General features: G+C 46.5%; 1 protein-coding gene across 1 annotated transcript; it reads left to right on the forward strand.

Moving 5' to 3' along the window:
* The first annotated feature begins 12,515 nt into the window (after positions 1-12,515).
* On the forward strand, positions 12,516-15,477 carry TMEM74B (transmembrane protein 74B). The gene has a single exon (XM_060187740.1). The coding sequence runs from the start codon at positions 12,628-12,630 to the stop codon at positions 13,324-13,326; it is 699 nt and encodes a 232-aa protein (XP_060043723.1). The 5' UTR covers positions 12,516-12,627; the 3' UTR covers positions 13,327-15,477.
* The last annotated feature ends 6,924 nt before the right edge of the window (positions 15,478-22,401 follow it).

A 22,401-nucleotide genomic window follows, 5' to 3' on the forward strand; every position in this document is an offset into this window, starting at 1 on the left:
CTTCCCTCCCTTCCCTTCCTTTCCCTTCACTTCCTTTCCCTTCCCTACCCTTTCATTCTTCTTTTTCCTTTCTTCCTTTTCCTCTAACAGCTAAATCAAAATCCAGTGCTCTTTTGAGGTGGGAAGGGAACAGTTCAGAAAATAGACGGCATATGCAGAGCCTGGACCCCTGGGTGGGGGGTCTGGCTAGCTAGTGGGTTCAACTATTAACACAGCTTACCAGTTCTTTCCTTAGCACCTCCTGTGCAGGTCTTTGCATAATGTTCTCTCTCTCTCTGTCTTTCTCTCTTACTCACTCTATCAGTGAAATGGATGTTTTTTAAATTTTTTTTAAAGTATTTATTTATTTTCCCTTTTGTTGACCTTGTTTTTGTTGTTGTAGTTATTATTGTTGTTGTTATTGATGTTGTCATTGTTGGATAGGACAGAGAGAAGTGGAGATAGGAGGTGAAGACAGAGAGGGGAGAGAAAGATAGACGCCCGCAGACCTGCTTCACCGCCTGTGAAGCGACTTCCCGCAGGTGGGGAGCCTGGGCTCAAAACGCGATCCTTGTGCCTTTGTACCACGTGCGCTTAACCCACTGTGCTACCACCCAACTCCCTGAAATGGATCTTTAAAATTGGGCAGGAGAGAGTTTCCAGAGCAGCGCTGCAGTGCGAGTGGTGGTAGAGGAGAGGGAACCCAGAATCTCAGGCATGCAAACCCAGTACTCTGCCCATGGGGTCATTTTGCCTGCCACTCAGTAGTCCTTGGAATGAAGGAAAGCTTTAAAAAATTATGAAAGTCTGCTGACTGGATACATTACAGAAAATGAACAATTGATAGCAAGTGGGGATGAGTGGGTGCAGTGTTGGGAGGTGCTATCCTTTTTGAGTTAAGTCTGCCAAACACTGGAGTGTGGTCTTATGTCACCATCCTGTGGACATCAGTGTAGCAGTCTTTTTTTTTTCCTCCATAACCTTGTTAACACCTGTCATTTCTTGTTTTGTTAATGTAGGCCTTGGTCATAGATCTGAGGTGGAATCTCAGTGTCGTTTTGACTTTGTTGTGTAGGAGCTCTTTAGTTTCAAGAACAAGGCAGTATCTCTAAGGGGTAGGGACAGACCCTGAGGGCATTATATCTGGTGATCTTGGAGAGACTTTATCTTTGGAGCCTCAGCTTCCATAACTTCAATAAATAAATAAATATATATATGTGTGTGTGTGTGTGTGTGTGTGTGTCCAGGACAGTGCCGTGCCTGGTTAACTGCACATAGTACTAAGTGCAAGGATCTGGGTTCAAGCCCTTGGCTCCCCACCTACAGAGGAGGGACGATTCACAAGTGTTGAAGCAGGTTTACAGGTGTCTTTCTCTCTCCTCTCTCAATTTCTTTCTGTCCTATCTAATAAAGTGTGTGTGTGTGTGTGTGGGGGGGGAGAATGGCTGCCAGGAGCAAGGGATTCATAGTGTAGGCACCAAACCCCAGTGATAATTCTGGAGGAAAAAAAAAGTTTGTTATATTTTAAACTTTATTTCCATGAGAAAGAGATACAGAGAGAAAGACCCAAGCACTGGCTTATAGTGGTGCTCTGGCTTATAGTGGTGCTGAGGATTAAACCTGGGGCCAGGGAGAAGCCTCAGGCATGCGAGTCTTCTGCATAATCATTATGCTGTCTCTTCAGCCTAAGCTGGTGATTTCTTGCATGCCAGGACGGCCCATGGCCCTCTCATGACAATGTTTTCCACCCATAGTGACATCACTGCTACCTGTTTCATAGTTACAGAAACTGAGGCTCCAAAGGCAAAGTCTCTCCAAGGTCACCAGATATAATGCCCCCAGGGCCTGTGCCCCTAGCCCTTAGAGATACTGCCTTCTTCTTGACTGTCTTCCTTAACTTCTTGCTTCCCTGCCTCTTCTGTTCACTTCAAATTCTGAGGTTCTCTCTTCCTTCTGGGACAACCTGACAAGTTCACCCTGAGGACAATTGTCTGCTTGTGAAATTCTGTTCCTGGACAGACAAGAGGCACATGAGAACTTCTTAAGTCTCACACAACAGCCTCAGAACAAGTGGGCACCAGCTGAGTGACCTTTGAGGCATGAAACCTCTTTCTTCTCTCCCATTGGGCAGCTGAAGGTACTGACTTTGTGGGCAGGGGCTGCATAGGGCAAAGCAGGTCATTACTGGGGAGGGAGGAACCTGGGGTGTGGTTGGGTTGCTGTCCTGACACCAAATCCCTGATCATGTGCTCTGACCTTCTGTTACCTTCCATGGTGCTGCCCTGTACTTTATAAAGGCTTCTTTGATTCACACAAGATTAAGAGATCTGGCTGTTAAAGCTGAGACCTTCAGTTGGGTGGGGACATTCAAGTTCATCATCCCTGGAATTGACTGAGCTGCCCAGATGTGCTTTCCTGACTGAAGACGTGGTCTGTTTGCAGGGAGAGCAGACACAGGTGTGCAGTCCTGTGTCCTGGATGACAGAGCCAGATGTCAGTTCAACTGAGTGAAGGAAGAGGAGGAATGGAGTAGGAGGCATAGAAGGGGGAGTGTGTGGGTAGAGTTGGGCTGTTTTATGGAGAGCTACGTCTGGTTGGTACACAGGGAATTCATGCACAAAGCGAGATGAAGGATTTGATAACAATTTGTACATGCTTTTCTCTAAAACCCTGCCATTTCCCAAATGTGATTTAGAGGAATCCTATAGTATGTGACCATTGGATTTACCCATCTTTCATTCATTAGTGCTCTCTGAAGACTTGTCTACATATCTATCCAAAATGAAAGAATGAAAACTCAAGTCTGGATATAACAGAATCTCACCTGACCACATGAGACCCAGGCATCACAAAACTGAATGGATGATTCCATCTTCTAGTGAAAGAGAGCAGTCCAAATTAAGTTTCCAGGTTGCTTTCTTAAACTTCTTATCTTTTTGTTATTATGTCAAATTAAAGACCCAATGTGCAATCAGCGAAGTATTTATACTTCATAATTGTTCATTTTGGCGCTCAAATGGCCTCAGATTGGGCACATGAAAACCCCTTCAAGAATACCAGGATTCTTAGTCTTGGACTTTCAAACATGAAATTTCAGCTTCTGTCCTTGACTTTGCATGTGCCAATGTGATACTCTGATTCTCTCTTCTCTCTCTATTTTTACCTCTTGCTTATTAATAATAAATTAATTAATTTAAAAAAGAAAGTTCCGGGGAGTCGGGCAGTAGCTCAGTGGGTTAAGTGCACGCGGCGCAAAGCACAAGGACCTGTGTAAGGATGCCTGTTCAAGTCCCTGCTCCCCACCTGCAGGGGAGTCGCTTCACAGGCAGTGAGCAGGTCTGCAGGTGTCTTTTTCTCCCCTTCTCTGTCTTCCCCTCCTCTCTCCATTTCTCTCTGTCCTATCCAACAATGACGATATCAATAATAACAACAATAACTACAACAACAATAAAAAACAACAAGGGCAACAAAAGGGAAAATAAATAAATAAATAAATTTTTTTCCTCTAGGGTTATTGCTGGGCTCAGTGCCTGCACCATGAATCCACTGCTCCTGGAGGCCATTTTCCCCCTTTTTGCTGCCCTTGTTGTTATATAAATAAATATTTTTTAAAAATTAAAAAAAAAGAAAGTTCCAGGGCCAGGTGGTGGTGCACCTGGTTACGTGCACACATTACAGTACACAAGGACCTAGGTTAAAGCCCCTGGTCCCCACCTGCAGGGGGAAAGCTTCATGAGTGGTGGAAGTAGGGATGCAGATATCTCTGTCTCTTTCCCTCTCTATCTCCCTCTCCCTTCTCAATTTCTCTTTGTCTCTATCAAATAACTAACTAAATAAAAATTTAAAAATAAAAACAAAGTTCCTTCAAGTTGACTTCTGTGTCCTTTTAACATGTCTATTTCATCTTTGGAGCATTCAATCACTATACAGTCCAGGCTTACCTTGTAATTTGCTGAACCCCTATAAATCATTAGTTTCTCCACAGAACCCTGGTTCTCTTTATTTTTCATGACCTTTTAAGTAAATATTTTATTAACATGAATGAAAAGGAGAGAAAAAGGGAAAGAGAGGGAGGGAGGGAGAGAGAAGAGAGAAGGGAGATGGGCACCAGAGCACCACTGTGGAAGATGTGGTGCCATGGATTAAATTCAGGAGCTTGTACTTAAGAATGTTTTCACAGTGCAAAATTTATCATGTCACCCTTTTGCTCCGCACCAACTACAGTACCCACAAGGGATTTTCTTAGATTCAGCTGTACACTCAGACTCAATAAATGACTGTATGCCACAGTTGGCATCAACCTACTCCACAGGATATAGGGCAGGAGTTTTGGCTTGCTAGTAAGACAGTCAGTGAATCAGCTTTAGCATCAGGAGTTCCTCTTGGTGGCAGTCCTTGTTGTTCATCAGAGTGGAACAATGAAGGGGACAAGAGATGAGATACCCATTGATTGGTGTAGGAGTCATTCTGGCTTAAAGGCTTCATGTTCCAAGGAAACCAATGTCTTTAGACTAGGTCAGTTATATGAGTCACCATGATCAAGAATCCCAAAGCATGATTTCCCACCATGTATTAATAGTCCCTTCCAGTCCAGACGTAATTTCCCAATCAGGGTTTTTTTTTTTTAAAGTAATTTTATTTTTAGAAACAAATTTACAATTACAGAAAAATTTTGAGAACAGAATACAGAGGGATCCCATGCTCAATTTCTTCTGAAATTAGTAATAGACATAGTACATTACTGTGGTGAATTCATAGCAATTAATAAAATCAATACTGTTACATTAATATTAAAGTTGACACCTTATTCAGCTATCATTAGTGTTTACTTAACACTTTCTTTGTGTTTTTTGGATCCTAGTGAAGATACCATAGTACATTCAGTTGTCCTGTCTCTTCTAACTTTGATTGGTCATGACAGTTTCTTACTTTCTTGTTTTTGACCTTGACAGTTTTGAGGATTCCTAGCCAAATATTTTGTAAAAATTCCCTCTATTGGGATTCATCAGATCTCATGGTTATACATACTGAGGTTATGAGTTTGGGGAGAAATACCAAGTTAATGTATCATTCTAATTATATCACATCAAGGGCTGATACCAACTGTTGGTGTTGACCTTGATCACTTGACTGAGGTAATAGTTTTGTCCGATTGTTCCCTTATGAAGCTCTATCTTTCATACTGTAAAATTACTGTGATCAGCCTACACTTATGAATTAGGGACTTATTTCCCCCCTTCTTTTATTTATTCCCTTTTGTTGTCCTTGTTTTATTGTTGTAATTATTATTGTTGTTGTTATTGGTGTCATTGTTGTTGGACAGGACAGAGAGAAATGGAGAGAGGAGGGGGAGAGAAAGATAGACTATTGCAGACCTGCTTCACCGCTTGTGAAGTGACTCCCCTGCAGGTGAGGAGCAGGGGGCTTGAACCGGGATCCTTAGGCTGGTTCTTGCGCTTTGCGCCACCTATATTCCCCCTTCTTGAGAATGGAGTATCTACTTATTCAAAATGGTTCACAAGAGATTCATCTTTTCATCCATAATTTCTCTCTCTCTCTCCATAAATTATTTGGCCACCAGATTTAACACTGGGGCTCAACATTTGCATGATTCCACTATTCCTGATGGCATTTTTTTTTTTTTACAGGGAGACACCTGTAGCATGGCTCCACCACTACTAAAGCTTCCACCATACAGGTGGGAATCAGGAGGATTTGAACCTCAGTCCTTGCACATAGTAACATGTGTGCTTTACTAAGTGTGCCACCACCCAGCTCCCATATCTTTTAATTTATATTTTAGGTTACTATTCACTATTACTTTATTTGTTTTAATGACTAACTACCCCCCCCCCATCTTTGGCCACTGTGGCTCTCTTCTTCAGCTGAACCTTGTGTCTTTTGACATACTCCCATTATTGCGTGTTTTATTTGTCTGTTTAAACACCTTCTTACTTCTTGGCATTATAAGATACTGCAAGCTCATTCATCCTGTATATTTCCCACTTTAGTCCCAGAGTGAGCCATTTTACTTAGTAGCTTTTATGGAGAGTGGTGTTAGAAACCAAGATTTGGGCATCAGGTGTGCTCACTGCTACGTAGTATTGCTTATAGGTTCTCTCAACTGACAGGAAATAAATATGTAAATTATCCTGTGTGTATACACATATATGTACAGATTTCTATGTGTTATGCTAAATATGAGTTCATATTGATAGAGATATCTAAACCATTTCCACGTGGATCATTCTAGTCTCCTCAAGAGACATATGTTTAACTGTTTCCAAGGAAACATAGCTCAATAGTTAACCAAAGGTCAAATTTTCATGCAAAAGAGGAAAGGCTTTTGTTAGTCTTTTAATCACACGACTAGTGGCTCCCACTGTTCTGAGTATTTTGAGTGAGAACAAACTCTTCGGCCTGCATATTGCTCATGCCCGTGCAGACCTGAACACTGAGGCTCAGCGCGAGGGGAGAGGACTTGCTGAGGCCATGCTGGTGTCTTCCAAGTCTTCCTGGAAACCCCAAGATTTTCAAGTCAAACTCCTTTCTGGGTTCAGTCTGGCCCCCCCCAAAGAGGAAATGTCTGGGTTAACTCACTTGATTCACCTTAATCTGAGTCCTGTAAAGGAAAGAAAATATAAACCTTCCTCACAAGTTCACTCACACCGCCCATGCTGGGGCTCTGGAGGATCAGACCCTTGTCCTCCAGGAGCTGCAGTATAAAGGAGACTAGCAGCTGAACAGAAAAACATAACTTTCAGAGATAAGACCAATAATGCAGGCAAAGGGGGAGCCCTGCTGGGCCGGCCCCTGGAGAAGGGAGCGTGGGGCCATCTAGGTAGGCTTGGATCTTGGAGGGTGTGTGCAGGATTTGGGAACACCTGTCTTGGGCTGTGATCCCTACTGCCCCACAGAGAAAGAAGGGTAGGGGCAAAGAGGAAGGGGTGTGTATTTGTGAAAGGCTTCCTTTCACCTTTGAGGTGGCGTCCTGGAGCCAGCCAAGGAGCCGCATACTTCAGTGAAGACCGTCTGGATCTAAGGACCTCAGCTAGGACCCTGGGTCCCACCTAGGGCTGTGTGTTTGTGGCAGAGAGGGGCCACAGGGGTGGGGAGAAGCCTCGGGCCACGGTACAGTAGGGACTCCCTAGGGGAGGTGAGGAGCAGGAGGCAGGGGAGGGGTCTTCGCCGGCACCCACACCCCACGCCCCGCCCCTGCGCCGGGCACCGCGGGCTCCAGCCTCAGCGCTCTCAGCCCGGGCGCTGGCGCTACAATCTGCTCGGAGAGGAGGGGTAGGTGGGCGGCCCCGGCCCCCCTCCCCTCACTTCCAGGCTATTACCCGCCTCCCCGGCCCTCCCGGCGCTAACTCTCCCGGAGCCCTCGCCCGTCGCGGGCGGAGCTCCATCCTTCGCGCTCCGCGCCCCCAGCTCCCGCCCCTTCCCGCGTCCGGGCTCCCCCACCCCCGGCCGAGCCCCCCAGCGGCCGCGGCGCGAGCAGGTACGTGCGCCTCGGCGGCGGCTGAGGGCGCAGCGGGCAGGAGTGGGGGTTGCGGAGGACGAGGCAGCGGCCGGGCCCGCGCCCTCCCGGGCTGCGCCGTTGCAGACACCGGCGGGAGGGCGCGGGCTGCAGGGGAGGTGGGCGCCCGGGGAGGACGCGCCCTCGCTCGCGCCCGCCAGTGCCGGCGCGCTCGCCTGGCTGGTGGAGGCCGGGAGGGAGGCCCCGCACAGGTACGCACGCGGGGAGGCGCTGCGGGGCCGGGGCCGGGGCCGGGGCAGAAGCAGGGCCCGCGGCGCTGGGGAGCTGCCTGACCTCGCCGCCCGGCCGAAGGACACATGGCAAGGGGTGCCAGGCGCACGCCGGTGCCCCCCAGCCGGGCCTCCCTGGGCCACCGCGCTGCCGGGCTACTACCGGCACCGCCCCGCTGGGTCCGGCCTGGCCCGCCCAGAAGCGTTTGTGGTCAAGGGCAGGAGCAGGGGGTGTGAGCTGAGGGCAGGTGGGCGCGGGTGCGGGGTACACTCGGGGCGCTGTGGCTTTCTGTGCGGAACTTTGGCTGTAACAGCGTGGACCGGCGTGTGCGCGCGCCCCGAGGCTTTGTGTACAACTCTTGCGTGTGTCTGTCGATAGGGTTTTGTGAAGCTTCACCCACTCCCGCTGTGCGTCAGGCTCCCCGCGTGCTAGTGCGCACGGGTGGGTGGGGTGCTGGGTCGGGGCGGTCCTGGCTGAGCTGGTGCAGAGCTTAGTAGTCCTGGGGGTGGTGAATTCTGTGTGTGGGTAATCAGTGGCGTATGTGGGTATCCTAGGGGTGGGTATCCGGGTGGCCTGCAGATTTGTGGGTTACACTACTTGATTCCCTTGTTACTGCGTGTGATATTGTCCGGGGAGTAGGGAGGAGTGTGTGTGAGTGTGGAACTGGGGTGTGTCTTGCAGGTTCTTGTGGACTGCAGATAAAATTGAAGTGTAACTGGTAACAGTTTTGTGGTGTGAGAGCTGGGCACCTGTGTTCCTTGCGCTTTCTGTTTGTTTTGTGTAATTGACTAGGCTTGCTATTGATGTCTCTGAACTTGTGTTCAAAGAGATCACAACTCTGGATGAGAGAGAGCTTCCTTTTTCTCCTCCCTCTTTCTAACTCTGACATCCGAGGAGAGAGTTTTGGAATTCTGTAGGTTGAAAGAGGACCCTGCTCCCAGAATTGAGATGCTCAGAGGTTCCTCTTGGATATGGAGCCGTCATTGTGCCAAAATGGGGAAGAGGCTTGTGTAGAGTGCTGAATACCCAGGTGGATGGGGGCACATCTGGGGACATCTGGGCTGGGGTCATCATGATCAGTCCGTGCTTGCAGCTGGGCACTCAGGAAAATACTTCTGGTGTTGAGGATAAAAAGCCAACCAGCATACCTCTCTGTTTAGTAGGAAGCAGGAGCAGTTTGGACAGGGCCTGCCCTCCGAGGCACTCCACTACCTAGTGTGGAGAAGGGATTATCTGCCTGGGAAGGTTGCCAAATCCTTTCTGAGAGCTGGCAGTGTTCCTAGCTCTGTGCAGGTGTCTGGGGACCCAGAAAGAACTCAGACCCATCCCTGCCCTCAAGCTGCTCCATATTGCTGTCAAAACAGTAGGCTGAAATAGGTCTAGGAGTGCTGGCTGGGAGAGCAGGGAACAATGGTGTAATAGTGTAATTGGTGCAGGAGCGTGTGTGTTCATAGGCTTGCAGGTGACAACAGTTATTAGGGAACCTGTCCCCATGTACATGTCTTGGGGCTTTGACCAGGTTTTATAAAGTGAACACAGTAATTCTTGCTTTAGCATTAGTGAGGGCTATACCATCTGCTACTAAGTGAAGTGCCTATTTTAGGGCCTAAGGGCGTAGAGGTGCTCAGTAAACATTTATTAAATTGGAACTCTGGAGAGAGGGATGTGGTGATAGAAACATGCTGTAAGTGGACAGAGGCTTTGTATTGAGATGAAAGGCCCTGTGTGTGCTAAGAGGAGGTGTCGATGCAAGTCCATGTTGGAAGGAAGATCACACAGAATGAAAAACGTGCCTTTCCGTACTGAACTTTGACTTTCGTTCATTCATTTTCATTCATTCACTCACATTTTTCTCTCTTTCTCACACATAGAGAATGTGGGAAACATCTAAAATCGTGTGTGTGTGTGTGTGTGTGTGTGTGTGTGTGTGTGCCACTCTGCCCCTAGGAGGTCTCTGTACAGCAGTGTGGGGATTCCATCTGTGTGGTGGGGAACCTGGGTGTAAGTATTCCCAGGACAACAGTGGGCACAGGGAACAGTGTCGTTCTGTTGTAGGCTCAGAAATTACATGCCAGGGGGGTAAGAGGGTGAGGTGGTGTGTGCATGGGCAAAGCACTCCAGCTAAGGGCAGTGAGGCATGGGGCCTGGGGTTGCCACACTCTTCCATTTTGCAGGACAAACCAAAGACTTGAAGTTTAAAAGTGTGAATTGTTGTTAAGCACATGTGGCGCAAAGCGCAAGGACCATTTAGGATCACGGTTCAAGCCCCTGGCTCTCCACCTACAGGGGAGTCGATTCACAGGCTGTGAAGCAGGTCTGCAGGTGTCTCTCTGTCTCTCTTCCTCTCTCTTTCCCCCCTCTCTCTCATGACTTTTTAAAAAATTTTTAAATTTTTACCAGAGCGCTGCTCAGCTCTGGCTTATAGTGGTGTAGGGGATTGAACCTGGGACTTTGGAGCCTCAGGCATGAAAGTATCTGCATAAACATTGTGCTGTCTACCCCTGCACACCCCCCTCTCTCAATTTCTCTCTGTCTCTATCCAATAAAAAATAAATTAAAAAAATCTAAAAAAAGAATTAAAAAAAGTGTAATTGTTTTGCTTTTTCCTGTATTGGCAACTACTTCATCAAAATCAAACAGAAACAGAAAAAGCAAAATTTCTGTGAGCTTCACTTGGCCCACAGGCTGTATGTTGGTATTCTTTGTCAGATGCACATGTATTGTCTGTGTGGGTGTGGGTGCAGGTGCTTGGATGGGGTGAGCACAAGCTGTGCTCCCTTTTCACCCCTGCCTTCAGTTCCCCTCCTGTGGTCCTCATCCAGCCCACCCTCTTCTCTTTATATAAAGGTGATGACTTTGACCTCAGTCATGGCGCTCAAACATGCTCTTTCCTCTTTGCTTTCTCAGCCACTGTGTGTCCCTCTCCAGATGCATTGACTTCCTCTCTGGACCTCTGGCCTTCACTATGTTGCCCTTATGCAACAGTGTCCTCCTCACAGATCTCAGCCTGCTGTGCCCCTGCACTCCGCTTCCCTGGCTCCCTGGCCTGCCCCTCTGTGTCTTCTGAGCTGGTCTCAATGACCTTTAAAGTTCTCTTTCCTCCCCCAGACCTCTCTAGTCTCTTCACTGTTGGGAGAATTCCCATACATCCTCTTGGGCCTGGCTCAAATATCCCCATTCTGGAAGCTTCACTGACTTTTTCCTCTTGTTTTCACACTACCTTCACCAACTCTACCCACCTTGCTCTCTGACAACAGTACCCATTCAGTGAACTGGCTGTACTTTAAATCTATTGTTTTTATGAAGCCCTTACATTAACCCCATGGGGGGGGGCATTTTGCTTATTCTCATTTAACAGATGAGGTCTCTTAACTGTCTAAGCTCAAGCAGTGAAGCTGGGATTTGGACCTAATATCCACTCTTTCTATATTTCCTCCATTATAATAGTTAACTGCTGATATTACTAAGCACCTATTGTTCTGAATACTTAATTCCTTTAATGCAGTGCCAGGGAATGAGTTTGTGTTTTAATATTTATTTATTTATTTATTTTGGATAGAGACAGAGAGAAGTTGGGAGGGGAGGGGAGACAGAGAGGGAGAGAGACAGAGATGCTTGCAGCACTGCTTAGCTTCTTGCAAAACTTAACCCTGCAGGTAGAGTCTGGAGACTTGAATGCAGATCCTTACATACCGTAATGTGTGTGCTCAACTGGGTACTCCACTGCTTGACCTGGAGTGAATTTAGGACCTCATGCATGCAAACTACTGCTTAGCATCTCCCCAAACCAATTTTTATTAAATATATATATACATATATTTCTTTTGCACTTTTTTTGTCAAGCCATTTTCAAAATTGTGAGTAACAGTGGTTTAGAAGATTGTAAGATTAGAGGGTATAGTGGTGAGTGCATTGTGGAAGTATTCTATATTTTCAAAGAGAATAAGAAGTTCTATATGTCTAAAGAGAATAAGAAAGAATAAAATGGGGAGTTGGGTGGTAGCACAGTGGGTTAAGTGCAGGTGGCGAAAAGCACAAGGACTGGCATAAGGTTCCCGGTTTGAGTTCCCGGTTTGAGGCTCCCTACCTGCAGGAGAATTGCTTCACAGGTAGTGAAGCAGGTCTGCAGGTGTCTTTCTCTCTCCCTCTCTGTCTTCCCCTCCTCTCTCCATCTCTCTCTGTCCTATCCAACAACAACATCAATAATAACTACAACAATAAAAAGGGTAACAAAAGGGAATACATAAATAAATATTAAAAAAGAAAGAATAAAATGGGGGAGAAACCATGTTCCTTAAACATATATTGTTGCATTTTTACTTGATTTCAAATAATTAATAAGCTAGAATTAAAATATGACTGAAATATTATTTTTAAAAAGTGGGGGAGAAGCCAAGGCACCATTGCACCAGTCATGGAGTTTCCTCAATGCTGTCCATGGTGTTCTCATGTAGTGTTGGGGATTGAACCCAGGGCCTCATGTATGGTAAGACACGCTTGTTATATATTGAGCTACCTCCAGGAATCCTGAGTACCTTAAGTGGATTATCTAAATCTCTCTATCAACCCTGTTAAATATGGAGTAGTAGTAGCATTCTCATTTTACAGATGGGGAAATTGATGTCCAGAAGGGCTAAGGGAATTGCCCAGAGCCCGTGGAGAGGTTTTTAGACTGGGTTGTACTACTGTCATATTTTTAATCCCACCTTCACCCCATCCCAATCTGGTGGGCTCCTCCAGGTGGGAATTCTGACTCACCTTCACATTGCTCTCTCCTCAGAGCCAAGTATGAGTCCAGCACCCAGCAGGCTTTTGGTTGAGGTTTGCTAAACTTGACTGCCTTTCTGTTTCTTCTTTTAGCTGCCAAGGGACCAAGGGATGACCTGGGACCCTCCTTCCCAATGGCATCTCCCCCTGGTCTGGAACTGAAGACACTGAACAATGGCCCCCAGCTGTCAAAGAGACCAGAACCTCTGGGCCCAGTGGCCCCATCTAGGGAGGGCGTGGAGAATGCTTGCTTCTCTCTGGAGGAGCATGAGCCTCATTTCCAGAACCCTGTGGACCCCAGACTGGGCAGTTCTTCTAGCCTTCCTGGAGCTGTCTCCTCCCAGCCCTGTCCCCAGAGGGACGATCTGTCTCTGCATTCAGAAGAGGGGCCAGGCCTGGAGCCTGTGAGCCGTCCAGTGGATTATGGCTTCGTTTCTGCTCTGGTTTTCCTGGTGAGTGGGATACTCCTGGTGGTGACAGCTTATGCCATCCCCCGAGAGGCCCGAGTCAACCCGGACACAGTGACTGCACGGGAGATGGAACGACTAGAGATGTACTATGCCCGCCTGGGCTCCCACCTGGACAAGTGTATCATTGCAGGCCTGGGGCTGCTCACTGTGGGCGGCATGCTTTTGTCAGTGCTGCTGATGGTCTCCCTGTGCAGGGGAGAGCTGTACCACCGCCCGACCTTTGTCTCTGGCAGGGGCTCCAGAAAGACCTATGGCTCTATTAACCTGCGCATGAGACAGCTCAATGGGGATGGGGATCAGGTCTTGGTGGAGAATGAAGTTGTCCAGGTCTCAGAGACCAGCCACACCCTCCAGGGGTCTTAAGTAAGAGCCTAGGCTGTCTGGCTGCATTAGCACCAAGGTTACAAGGCTCCCCAAGGCCTGAAATCACAGACAGCTCCACAGAGGGCCCTGTGGAAGGAGCCTTGGGTGCTAGAGGAGGAGGAGCCTGGGACCTAGTCAGGCCCCACATATGAGAGTGGTTTCCTGATCTGTCTTATAACTTGAGGGTTTTTATTTTGCATAGAAGGTTTTGTTTGGAAGATGGCTTCTGCTGCTAAAAATACAAGTTTGGAAACTGCTACCCATGAGGGATGAGATTTCTTGGCATTTCTGAAGATTGAGAGCTGTCTGAAATGCTGTCCACCCCATTCCTCATGCCATGAGGGAATGCTCGCATCTCTGCTATCCTCATCTGCAAAGTGTGGTTTTTTGGTGACTTTACAGCCTCAACCATCTAAGCTGGGAGGCAGCTTCACAATCAGGAGAGAAATCAGTCCTGGGTTAACCCTCCTCTTTGGGCCTCTGGTGCCAAAGTGTGTGACTGTGAAGTGAGAGGGTCAGATTGGATGATCCCTTGGGCCCTTCCAGTCTGTCCTAGAATTATGGTCCAGCCTTTTAGCCACACCTGGGGAGCAGGGGAGGGTGTCTGGGAGGTGAGGCCATTCTCTGTGCCATTTTTGGCCTGGCCTAGGTAACCACCACTGTCAGACAGCCAGCAGCTCCCGTGGTCCTGCTGAAACCCCACTCCAACCCCAACCCCCCTTGCCCAAGTCTCTTGGTTGGTCTGGGTTTGACCCAAAATGCCAAAGTATGCTACAGCCTGGTTTTGATCTTGAATCAGCTGCAGAGACTAAATCCTAGCACCTATTTTTTAAATTAATCAATTACTTTATTTAATGAGAGAGATGCAGAGAGAAAGATACAGACCAGAACACTGCTCAGCTCTGGTTTATGAGGGTGCTAGGGATTAAACCTGGAACCTCAAAGCCTTAGGCATGAAAAGTGTTTTGCATAACCATTCTGTTATTTCCCCAGCCCCTTAGCACACATTTTTCAAAGTCATGCACACAAGTGTTCACAACCCTCTGGATAAGAGAGGTCTCTTCTGCCAGAAAGGCTAAAGGTTTTATTGCGCTTCTACTCTCCATGTTGTGGGCCTTTACCAACTGCTTTGCCCCTAGTATGGTACTTTGACCTCATCTTATTATGGTAGTAGAAAAAAGAAAAAAACAAAACAACAAAAGACTATCTTAAATGTTGGATTTGTGCCCACCCAACATCATCTTAGTAGTAAAATACAGCCACAGTTTGGGGAGAATTTAGACCTATTTTGGTTCACTGGAAACTCCAGCCACATTGGCCACTGTTTGTTCCATTTCTCTAGTGTAATTTTTTCAGACTTCGTGTGGTTTCTCTTTAAACAGGCAAGGAAGTGGGACCTAGGGGACAAGAAGATACAGATGTTTCAGGACTGAGGGGAGGGATGTTTTGAGTGGTCCTACAGGGCTTTTTGAATATATGCCTTCCAGGCCACTGGTGTGAAGATTCTAAAGAGGCCACCTCAGTGGTGCCCAGATCGCATATTATTCCACCTCAGTTATCATGTGTTTCTGGGGAGTGTAAGCATGAGATAGGCATAGGCTTTAGGCTAGAGAGACTCCATTAACTGTAACATGAACCTTCAGCCATCTGAACATCTGGGTGGGATAACATCACAGTTTCTATGACTGATCAAATATCTGCTCCTGCTGGCGGGTTTTGTTAGGAGCAGAGGTGGGGGTAGGGCAGGGAGAGAGGACTGGAAGGGACAAAGGTAGTTTAGCCTGGTCTGTCAGGTGCCGTTCCTGGTGTTAAAGGAATGTGCTTTGAAAAGAATAAAGTCTCAAGATGGTGAAAGAACCATAAGTCGAAGGCTGCTACTAAGATATCAGCTTTTCTCAGGCTTCAAGGGAGGAATGGATATAGAAAGTGGCATGAGCCAATAGAATTGAACTTTCCGAAATGATGGGCCTAAGACCTTTCAGATCCTTAATGGTGATAATAATAAAACTATCAATCCAAGCCACGTGGATTACTGTGAAGTTGGTGGTGGGGGAACTCATTTGGAAACTAAACCTGGTATGCAGATGCATTTGGGAGCATCAATTCTTACCAGTTTAAATGCAGTGAATTGTATTCAGGGACTAAATCTACTAGAAGACTAAATCCCTAGAATTTCAGGTTTTCTCCAAGCCTGCTTTGCATCCTAATGCAAAAACTCCTTTAGAAAATATGTATAATGGATCAGGGCAGTCATTACCTTGTCAGTGAATTAAGAAAGCCTGAGAGATGCCAAAAACATTTCCCCAAGATTGCAGCTAAGCCTTCCCAGTCAGTTTCCCAGAAGCAAGATTAGGAAGGAGTCAGGGAGGAGTGTGGTATAAAGTGCAGAACTTCTTTGCAAGTCTTGGGGTGGTAGTGGGTATGGAGTGGAGCCCCAGGGCACGCTGTGGTCACTAGGGCATGGTTCTCGTCCAGAAAATGCACCTCCCACCTGACACGGTAGTAGGATCTCCAGATGTTGCTTTTCCTGATGTGTCAGAACAAGTTCCAGTTCACAAGACTTGGATTTAAAATTGGGCTCTGGCCTTCACTGGTATTCAGCCTTGGGCAAGTTTCTCCATCTAAGTTTGGGTTTCTTTAACCATAAAATGGGGTGAGCAGAAGCTTGGCTTCAGCAGGTACAGATCAGCAATGAGTATGGTATGAGACCATTCTCCTTCTCCGCCTCAATTAGGCCTGAAACCTCAGGATCAGTACTGATGTCTTCTCTCAGACCCTTCTTCCTTTAATCAGCAGACCTAGTCGGTTCTCTCTCTGGAATCTGGCACTTGCCCCCTGCCTTGAAGCTATGTCTCCCCAACTCTCTGGTCCAGCTCGCTCATTGGTGTCCTGATTTCTTTTCTGCCTGCCCTCTGTTTCTGTGCCATCTTCCATGCTGCATCTAGATGGGTTTGTTAAAAGGGTAATCAAGTCAGGTCAGCCTGCTATGCAAAGCCATACTGTGGCTCCTTCTCATTTCAAACAAAACCCAAAATTCTCACCTCAGCCAGCGTTTGATTTACTACTTAAACTCCTTGCTTACATAGATCTTTTTTTAGGTTCCAAGACACATCTTTATTTGTAAGTTTGATTTTTTTTTTTTTAAGCTTGAATTCTAAAATCACATAAGCTTTATGTCATCCAAAGCTGGGTCCATCCATCATGGTGGCCTACAAACAGACTTGTAAACAGGCCAAAAACTATGCAGTCCTCCCCCCCCCCCCATTCCTCTGTGACACCTTCCTTCCCACTCTTTGTCTCCTTTGCTCACTGCTATCTGTGTATCTTTCCTGCACTTCCACTTGGGTGGAGAGGGTAGACATCCAGGGAGGATTTCCACTTGGCATTTTTAGAGAGAACTTTGTGGCTCTAGGCTGTGATCAGGGGAGTCAGGCCTTTCTCTGTGGGTTGGACAAGCCACTCTACCTTTCGGCGTCCAAAGTAAAAGTGGAAACCTCTCCACTCTGCCTTCTCCAGGCACTAAGGACCAGAAAATACAAGATGTGAGATTTCTAAAGTTAAAAGTATGGCATCCATTCCAGGAGAATTTTGAAGGGGCAGTTTGAGAGGGGAAGAAGTGAAGCATTAAAAGTAGCCTAATACTTCCGTCTGGAAGGAAAGTGAGGTGTTAGTGGCAGTGGTAGGGTCAAAGAGATGTTGTCCATCTGGGTCTATTGATATCTCTGGGACACAGTGGGCTTCCTTGATGTTCCCAGGGAAATAAATTTCACCCAAGGGAAGAAGAAACCTGCCAGGACTTTGCCTGAGTTTGAGTGTTAGGGAGCTCATTGTCAGTGAAAGTATGCTAGCATTTGCTAATACATGTCTTCAGGAACATATAGGACTTGGAAAGGATTTAGTCAATGATGCCGCAGGCTTCCATTTCTCCTCCTTGGAGGAGAGCCTGTGCCCAACTGCCAGAGCCTCACTGATGACAGTAATATTGCTGGCCCTGCCGTGTCTTCTGTTTGACCTCAGACTCTTTCCTTGATTATGTCTCTTCTTGGGTATTCATGGGCAGATGGGCAAAACCAGGATTTCTGAATGACACAGAGGATGACAGAATTCTTTCTTCCCCCTCTCAGGGAAGAAAAGTGTCTGAGTTTTCTTCCTATTCAAATCAGAGTGATTGGGGGACTCACTACTTGTCAGGGGTGGTCCACTAAGATTATCCACCCATCAGATAACAGTTTAAGGAGCCTAACTGCCTGGATGTTTGGTAGATACACAGTGCCCCATAACTTCTATTTCCTCGTCTGTAAAATAGGGAGACAATAACAGTGTCTTCCCCAGGAAGCATGCTGGACAATAAATGAGGTGATACCTACAAAGCACTTAGCACAGTGTCTGGACCTATACAAGCAGTAATGCTAGTTGTTTCTATTATCACATCTAATCTGTATTCTTTGGGTCAGGCGCTGCAGGGACGCAAGTCCTCTATTCTAGAGTTGGTTACAGACTGTGAGTGGGTGAGTAGGGTGGGGTGAGAGTGGGCAGGCTGCAAGTAAGCTGTTTGATAGAGGTGGGGTCATGAGAGGCTTTCTTGGAAAGAGTGATGTCTACTAGGAATATCACAGTGAGGCAGTATCTGATGTGGGGTGAGAGTAGGAAGCAGAAAAGTTATTCTGGATAGAGGAACAGTATGGGAAGAGGCTCAGAAGCATAATATAAATCTGGTATGTACTAGGGGAGGGGAATGGGTGGAAGGGAGGTCTACATGTGTGCCCGAGTATCAAGAGAAGCATGCTGAAGGAGAGAAGAGCCTTTGAGAGCACCTGTATTTCATCATCTGCAGAATGGGAACAATCAATCCTTAACTATTAGGGCTGTTATGAGTACTGAGTTCATATTGGTTTGGGGCCTGAGACATGATGAGAGCTCACTGCCGACCGTTATGATTGCTTATAGACGTGTGTGCAGAAGTCTTCTAATGGCAGGACACTGTAGAGATTGACACTAGCACTTGTCCATGAGGCCAGATGATATAACCTCCAACTCCAGGCCTCAGTCATGACAGCTTCTCCCTTCTGGGCCTCTGCGCCCTTAAGGCTGAGGTGATGGTTGTTGCTCTCCTGAGCTTTGGAGAAAGACTGTAAGTAGAACCATCTGCTGCTGGTAGGAAGGCAGCCCTGGGGAATAGGGAGTCAAAGAAAAGGTGGCTGCCATGCCAATTTATTCCCAGGTGTCAGTGCATCTGGGCCAGTAGTGACTCGGGTCAAGGTCATTGAAAAAAGTCCATTTCTCTTCTCCCGCCTTTTCTTTTCCTATAGTCTCTTCCTCCCCTATTGGTTTTGATTCCTCCGTGTCCACAACCCTTTCACTTAAGCTACTTCTGGGGGTTAGGTGCCCACAGTTGAGCTGTTACTATTGTTGACTTATCTGCCAGACACCTGTTAGCACACAAGTTTAAGTGTCTACAGAGCCTGGTAGGTGACATCCATGGATTAAATAGGTGTCTGTGGATAGTGCAAATAGGATTAAAGAGATGCCTGCTTCTGTTCTGTCTGGCTGTTCCCCATTGATGGGTAGACTTATGGTTGCAGAGAACCTGACTTTCCAAGAACAGCTGGATATCTGGACCTTTGTGTAGGTAAAAGGATGCTAAAAGGGATAACCCCATTGCCTGAAAATTTTGACCGAGACCAAAACAAGTAACCTGTTGGTACCAGACAATCCACCTCTCTCCCAACCCCATAGGACTGTTATTCACAGAAATGGGATGTCCTCAAGAAATGGACTAAGAGTGGGCACCATGGTTACTTCCACTTTCCAAATATGGAAACTGTGTCATCAGCATGTTAAGTGATTTTGCCAAGGCCACACAGTTACTAAATAGCAAAGTCAAAGCTCAAATTTAATAATATGCAGCCCAGTTACAGCATGCTTGTGGATGGATCTGGACTATGGGGTGCCACTTTTGAGGCCTGCATTAAAAAAAAATTTATTCCTTTTTTTTGCCCGTTATTTTATTGTTGTAGTTATTACTGTTGTTGTTATTGATGTCGTCATTGTTGGATAGGACAGAGAGAAATGGAGAGAGGAGGGGAAGACAGAGAGGGAAAGAGAAAGATAGACAACTGTACACCTGCTTCACAGCCTGTGAAGCAATTCTCCTCCAGGTGGGGAGCCGGGGGCTCAAATCGGGATCCTTACACCAGTCCTTGCGCTTTGCGCCACGTGCGCTTAACCCACTGTGCTACTGTCTGACTCCCGAGGCCTGCATTTTTAAAGACATGAGCTGGGAAGTTCTGTGGGAGAGGAGGGTATGTCACACCAATGACCCACAGGAATGATGCATTCACAGATGAGTGGGGTGTTGGAAATAATCAGGTTCAGATTTATTCCAGGCAGGACTTGCTTAGGGTCACCATGCTTCAGGAGCCCTGTCTGTTCTTCATAGGATTCTCAGTTAAAGCAATTTTCTGGGAACTAAGCTGCTTATAATGTGAAACTGCTCCTGTGGTCTAATCTGAAAGGGGGTGGGCAGGGCTCTGTATAGGAGGCAGAACAGCTAGGTCTAGAGACCTTAGGGATGCCTGCCTGTCTCTAGTATGGACTGGGGAGAGTAAACATTGGCTAAACCTAGCCCAAAGGCTGCTTGGGGCAGCTGTGTATAAAGTGAGCGCTGGCCAGGGTGCTGAACTTGTATGGCACTTTAATGCTCAGCCTAGACCAAGGGAGAAGGAAATGAGGAGACTGATATCTTTGTCAGAAGCTAACATAAACAGTTGGGGCAGTGTTTATTGGAACACTCATAGAGTTAGGATTTATGTAGTCAACATGCCTCAGGAAAGGTTCCCCTCACACCCTCCCCAGCCACTCTGTTCCTGTTTTTTTCATGTTTGGTGGGTGAAATAAGTTATCCTTCTACTAAATTTAGAAGGTAGATGACAGAACTCACATAGTGCTCAAGCCCATGTGCGGGGCAGTGAAGTCTCTCAAGAGGGGATCCTTGGGCCTGTTTCTTCTAGAGTGGGGTTTGCATTGGGTGATTTTGGATGCTTCTAACTTGGTGCTGTGGTGAAAGTGCTTGGAAACATGAAATAAGCATTGCAAACAAGACTAATTTAGGAGTCTCAGACTATCCTGGGATTAAATTTTTTTCAAAGTTATTTATTATTGGATAGAGACAGAGAGAAATGGAGAGGAGAGGGGGAGATAGGGAGAGAGACAGACACCTGCAGCCCTGCTTCACCACTCGTGAAGCTTTCCCCCTGCAGGTGGGGACCAGGGTCTTGAACCCGGGTCCTCACACACTATAATGTGAGTGCTTAACCAGGTACACCACCATCTGCCCCCCCCACCCTGGGATTATTTATATGCAGTATAGTTCCTTTCTTGTTCATATAATTCCTGACTTGATCTTCTAGTTTTGGGGATAGGTATGGTAGTTTTGACTTTGGACAGACTTACTCAGGTTTCTGTTGTAAATTTGCCACCCCTATAGAAGCAAGCCTAGCACCTCATTTAATGTGGCTTGTGTAGACTTCAGGGCTGGCCAGAAGTACAACATGAGGCTAGGATAAGCCTAACACACTAGGGGTACCAGATTGATGCTTGTTTCTTGCATGAGAGTACCACCTAAGCTTCCTCATGACCATGAACCCCTCAGTCTGATTTTGCCCAGACGGTTCAGAGTAACCGGCACCCAGAGTTTTAACTACTTGTTTACAAGACACACTGTTGGACACTACAGCTCTCCTGAAGGTAGAGGCAATGCTCATTTTGAGGATAAGGCTACATACCAGCAAAGGGAAGACTAATTCCACTCATGCATGATTCTGTGCCCCCCTGCTTGGCTTTGAGCAGAGGACCTTTCCAAACCCTCTTTTTCTGGTCTAGAAAAATGAGGTTTTTCTCTCATTACTATTAATTTAAAGATGTAACATATGCTATTTACAAGGGTATGTATATTTAAAAAATTAAACACATTTGAGAGCCACTGGGCAAAGGGAATGGAGTAGATATAGAAGTGAAAACAGAGAAATTAAAATGAGGTTCTTGTATGCCTTAGATGACTAAGTGACCCATAAACCAAGGTTGACAGTTTTTTGCATCTGATATCCAGGTGAAGGTAAAGGATAGTTTGTATTCCAGGGGCTCAAACTTTAATGTGCACATGAACCCCCTGGGAAAACTTGTTACAATGCAATTCTCATTTAATAAATCTAGCTGGGACCCAAGATTCTATACTTCTAACAAGTTTCTAGGTGATACTACTGGTTTTAGTAACAAGGATGTAGAACCTTGTCCTTTCCCTTCTCAAGAGTCCTCAAGCTCGCCTGACTACATGTATCATCCAAGGAACTTACAAAGCTTTGAAGTCAAGGTGGGAGTACGAAGGACACTCATTTTTTTTTTTCTTTTCCCATGCAGATGTAGGCAGTAGCTATGTGGCTCTGGGGTTTCCTCGACCACAGGATCTTGGAAGTGGTAATATAATCTTGCTGATCTCCATATACAAAGCTTTTTACACACACACACACACACACACACACACACACACACACACACACACGCCATATCTATTTATTGCAGCTGGGATACTTGTGCAGGACTTGTCCACTTTCTCCTCCCTCTGAACACCCACCTTCCCACAACCTGGCACACTGCTTCTTTTACCACTGAATGTGACTCATTTGAAACATGGGCACTGACATGGTTATCCATTCTGACTGTGCCATCAGTCTAAGCAGAGACTGGGTCTTCCACTTTATATCTCTTAAAGGTTCTGCCACTAGTTGGGTGTTCAAACCTCATGCCATCATTTGCATTTTAAGGTTTGTCCTCAGTCACTTAGATGGTGCTACTTCTCATTGTCCATCATTCCCATTCCTGCCTCTTTTGCCTTTTGACCTACCCTCAGGTCAGATTCAAGGCCCAGCATAGCTGTAATGATTTTGGGGGTGTGCCTGGTGGTAACTCAAATAAAAATAAGAACTGGGAACTCAGAGGCCTACCTTTGATTCTCTCCTTTATTGAGAAGAGTTGAGGATATATATATATTCTCCTCATCCTGGTGGTGGGAACCTGTAT

Source organism: Erinaceus europaeus, chromosome 1 (genome assembly GCF_950295315.1).
Source record: "Erinaceus europaeus chromosome 1, mEriEur2.1, whole genome shotgun sequence".
Lineage (NCBI taxonomy): Eukaryota > Metazoa > Chordata > Mammalia > Eulipotyphla > Erinaceidae > Erinaceus > Erinaceus europaeus.

Bases quoted from the DNA above. Each gene is read 5' to 3' on its own strand.
- TMEM74B (XM_060187740.1), top strand. From the start codon at position 12,628: ATGGCATCTCCCCCTGGTCTGGAACTGAAGACACTGAACAATGGCCCC.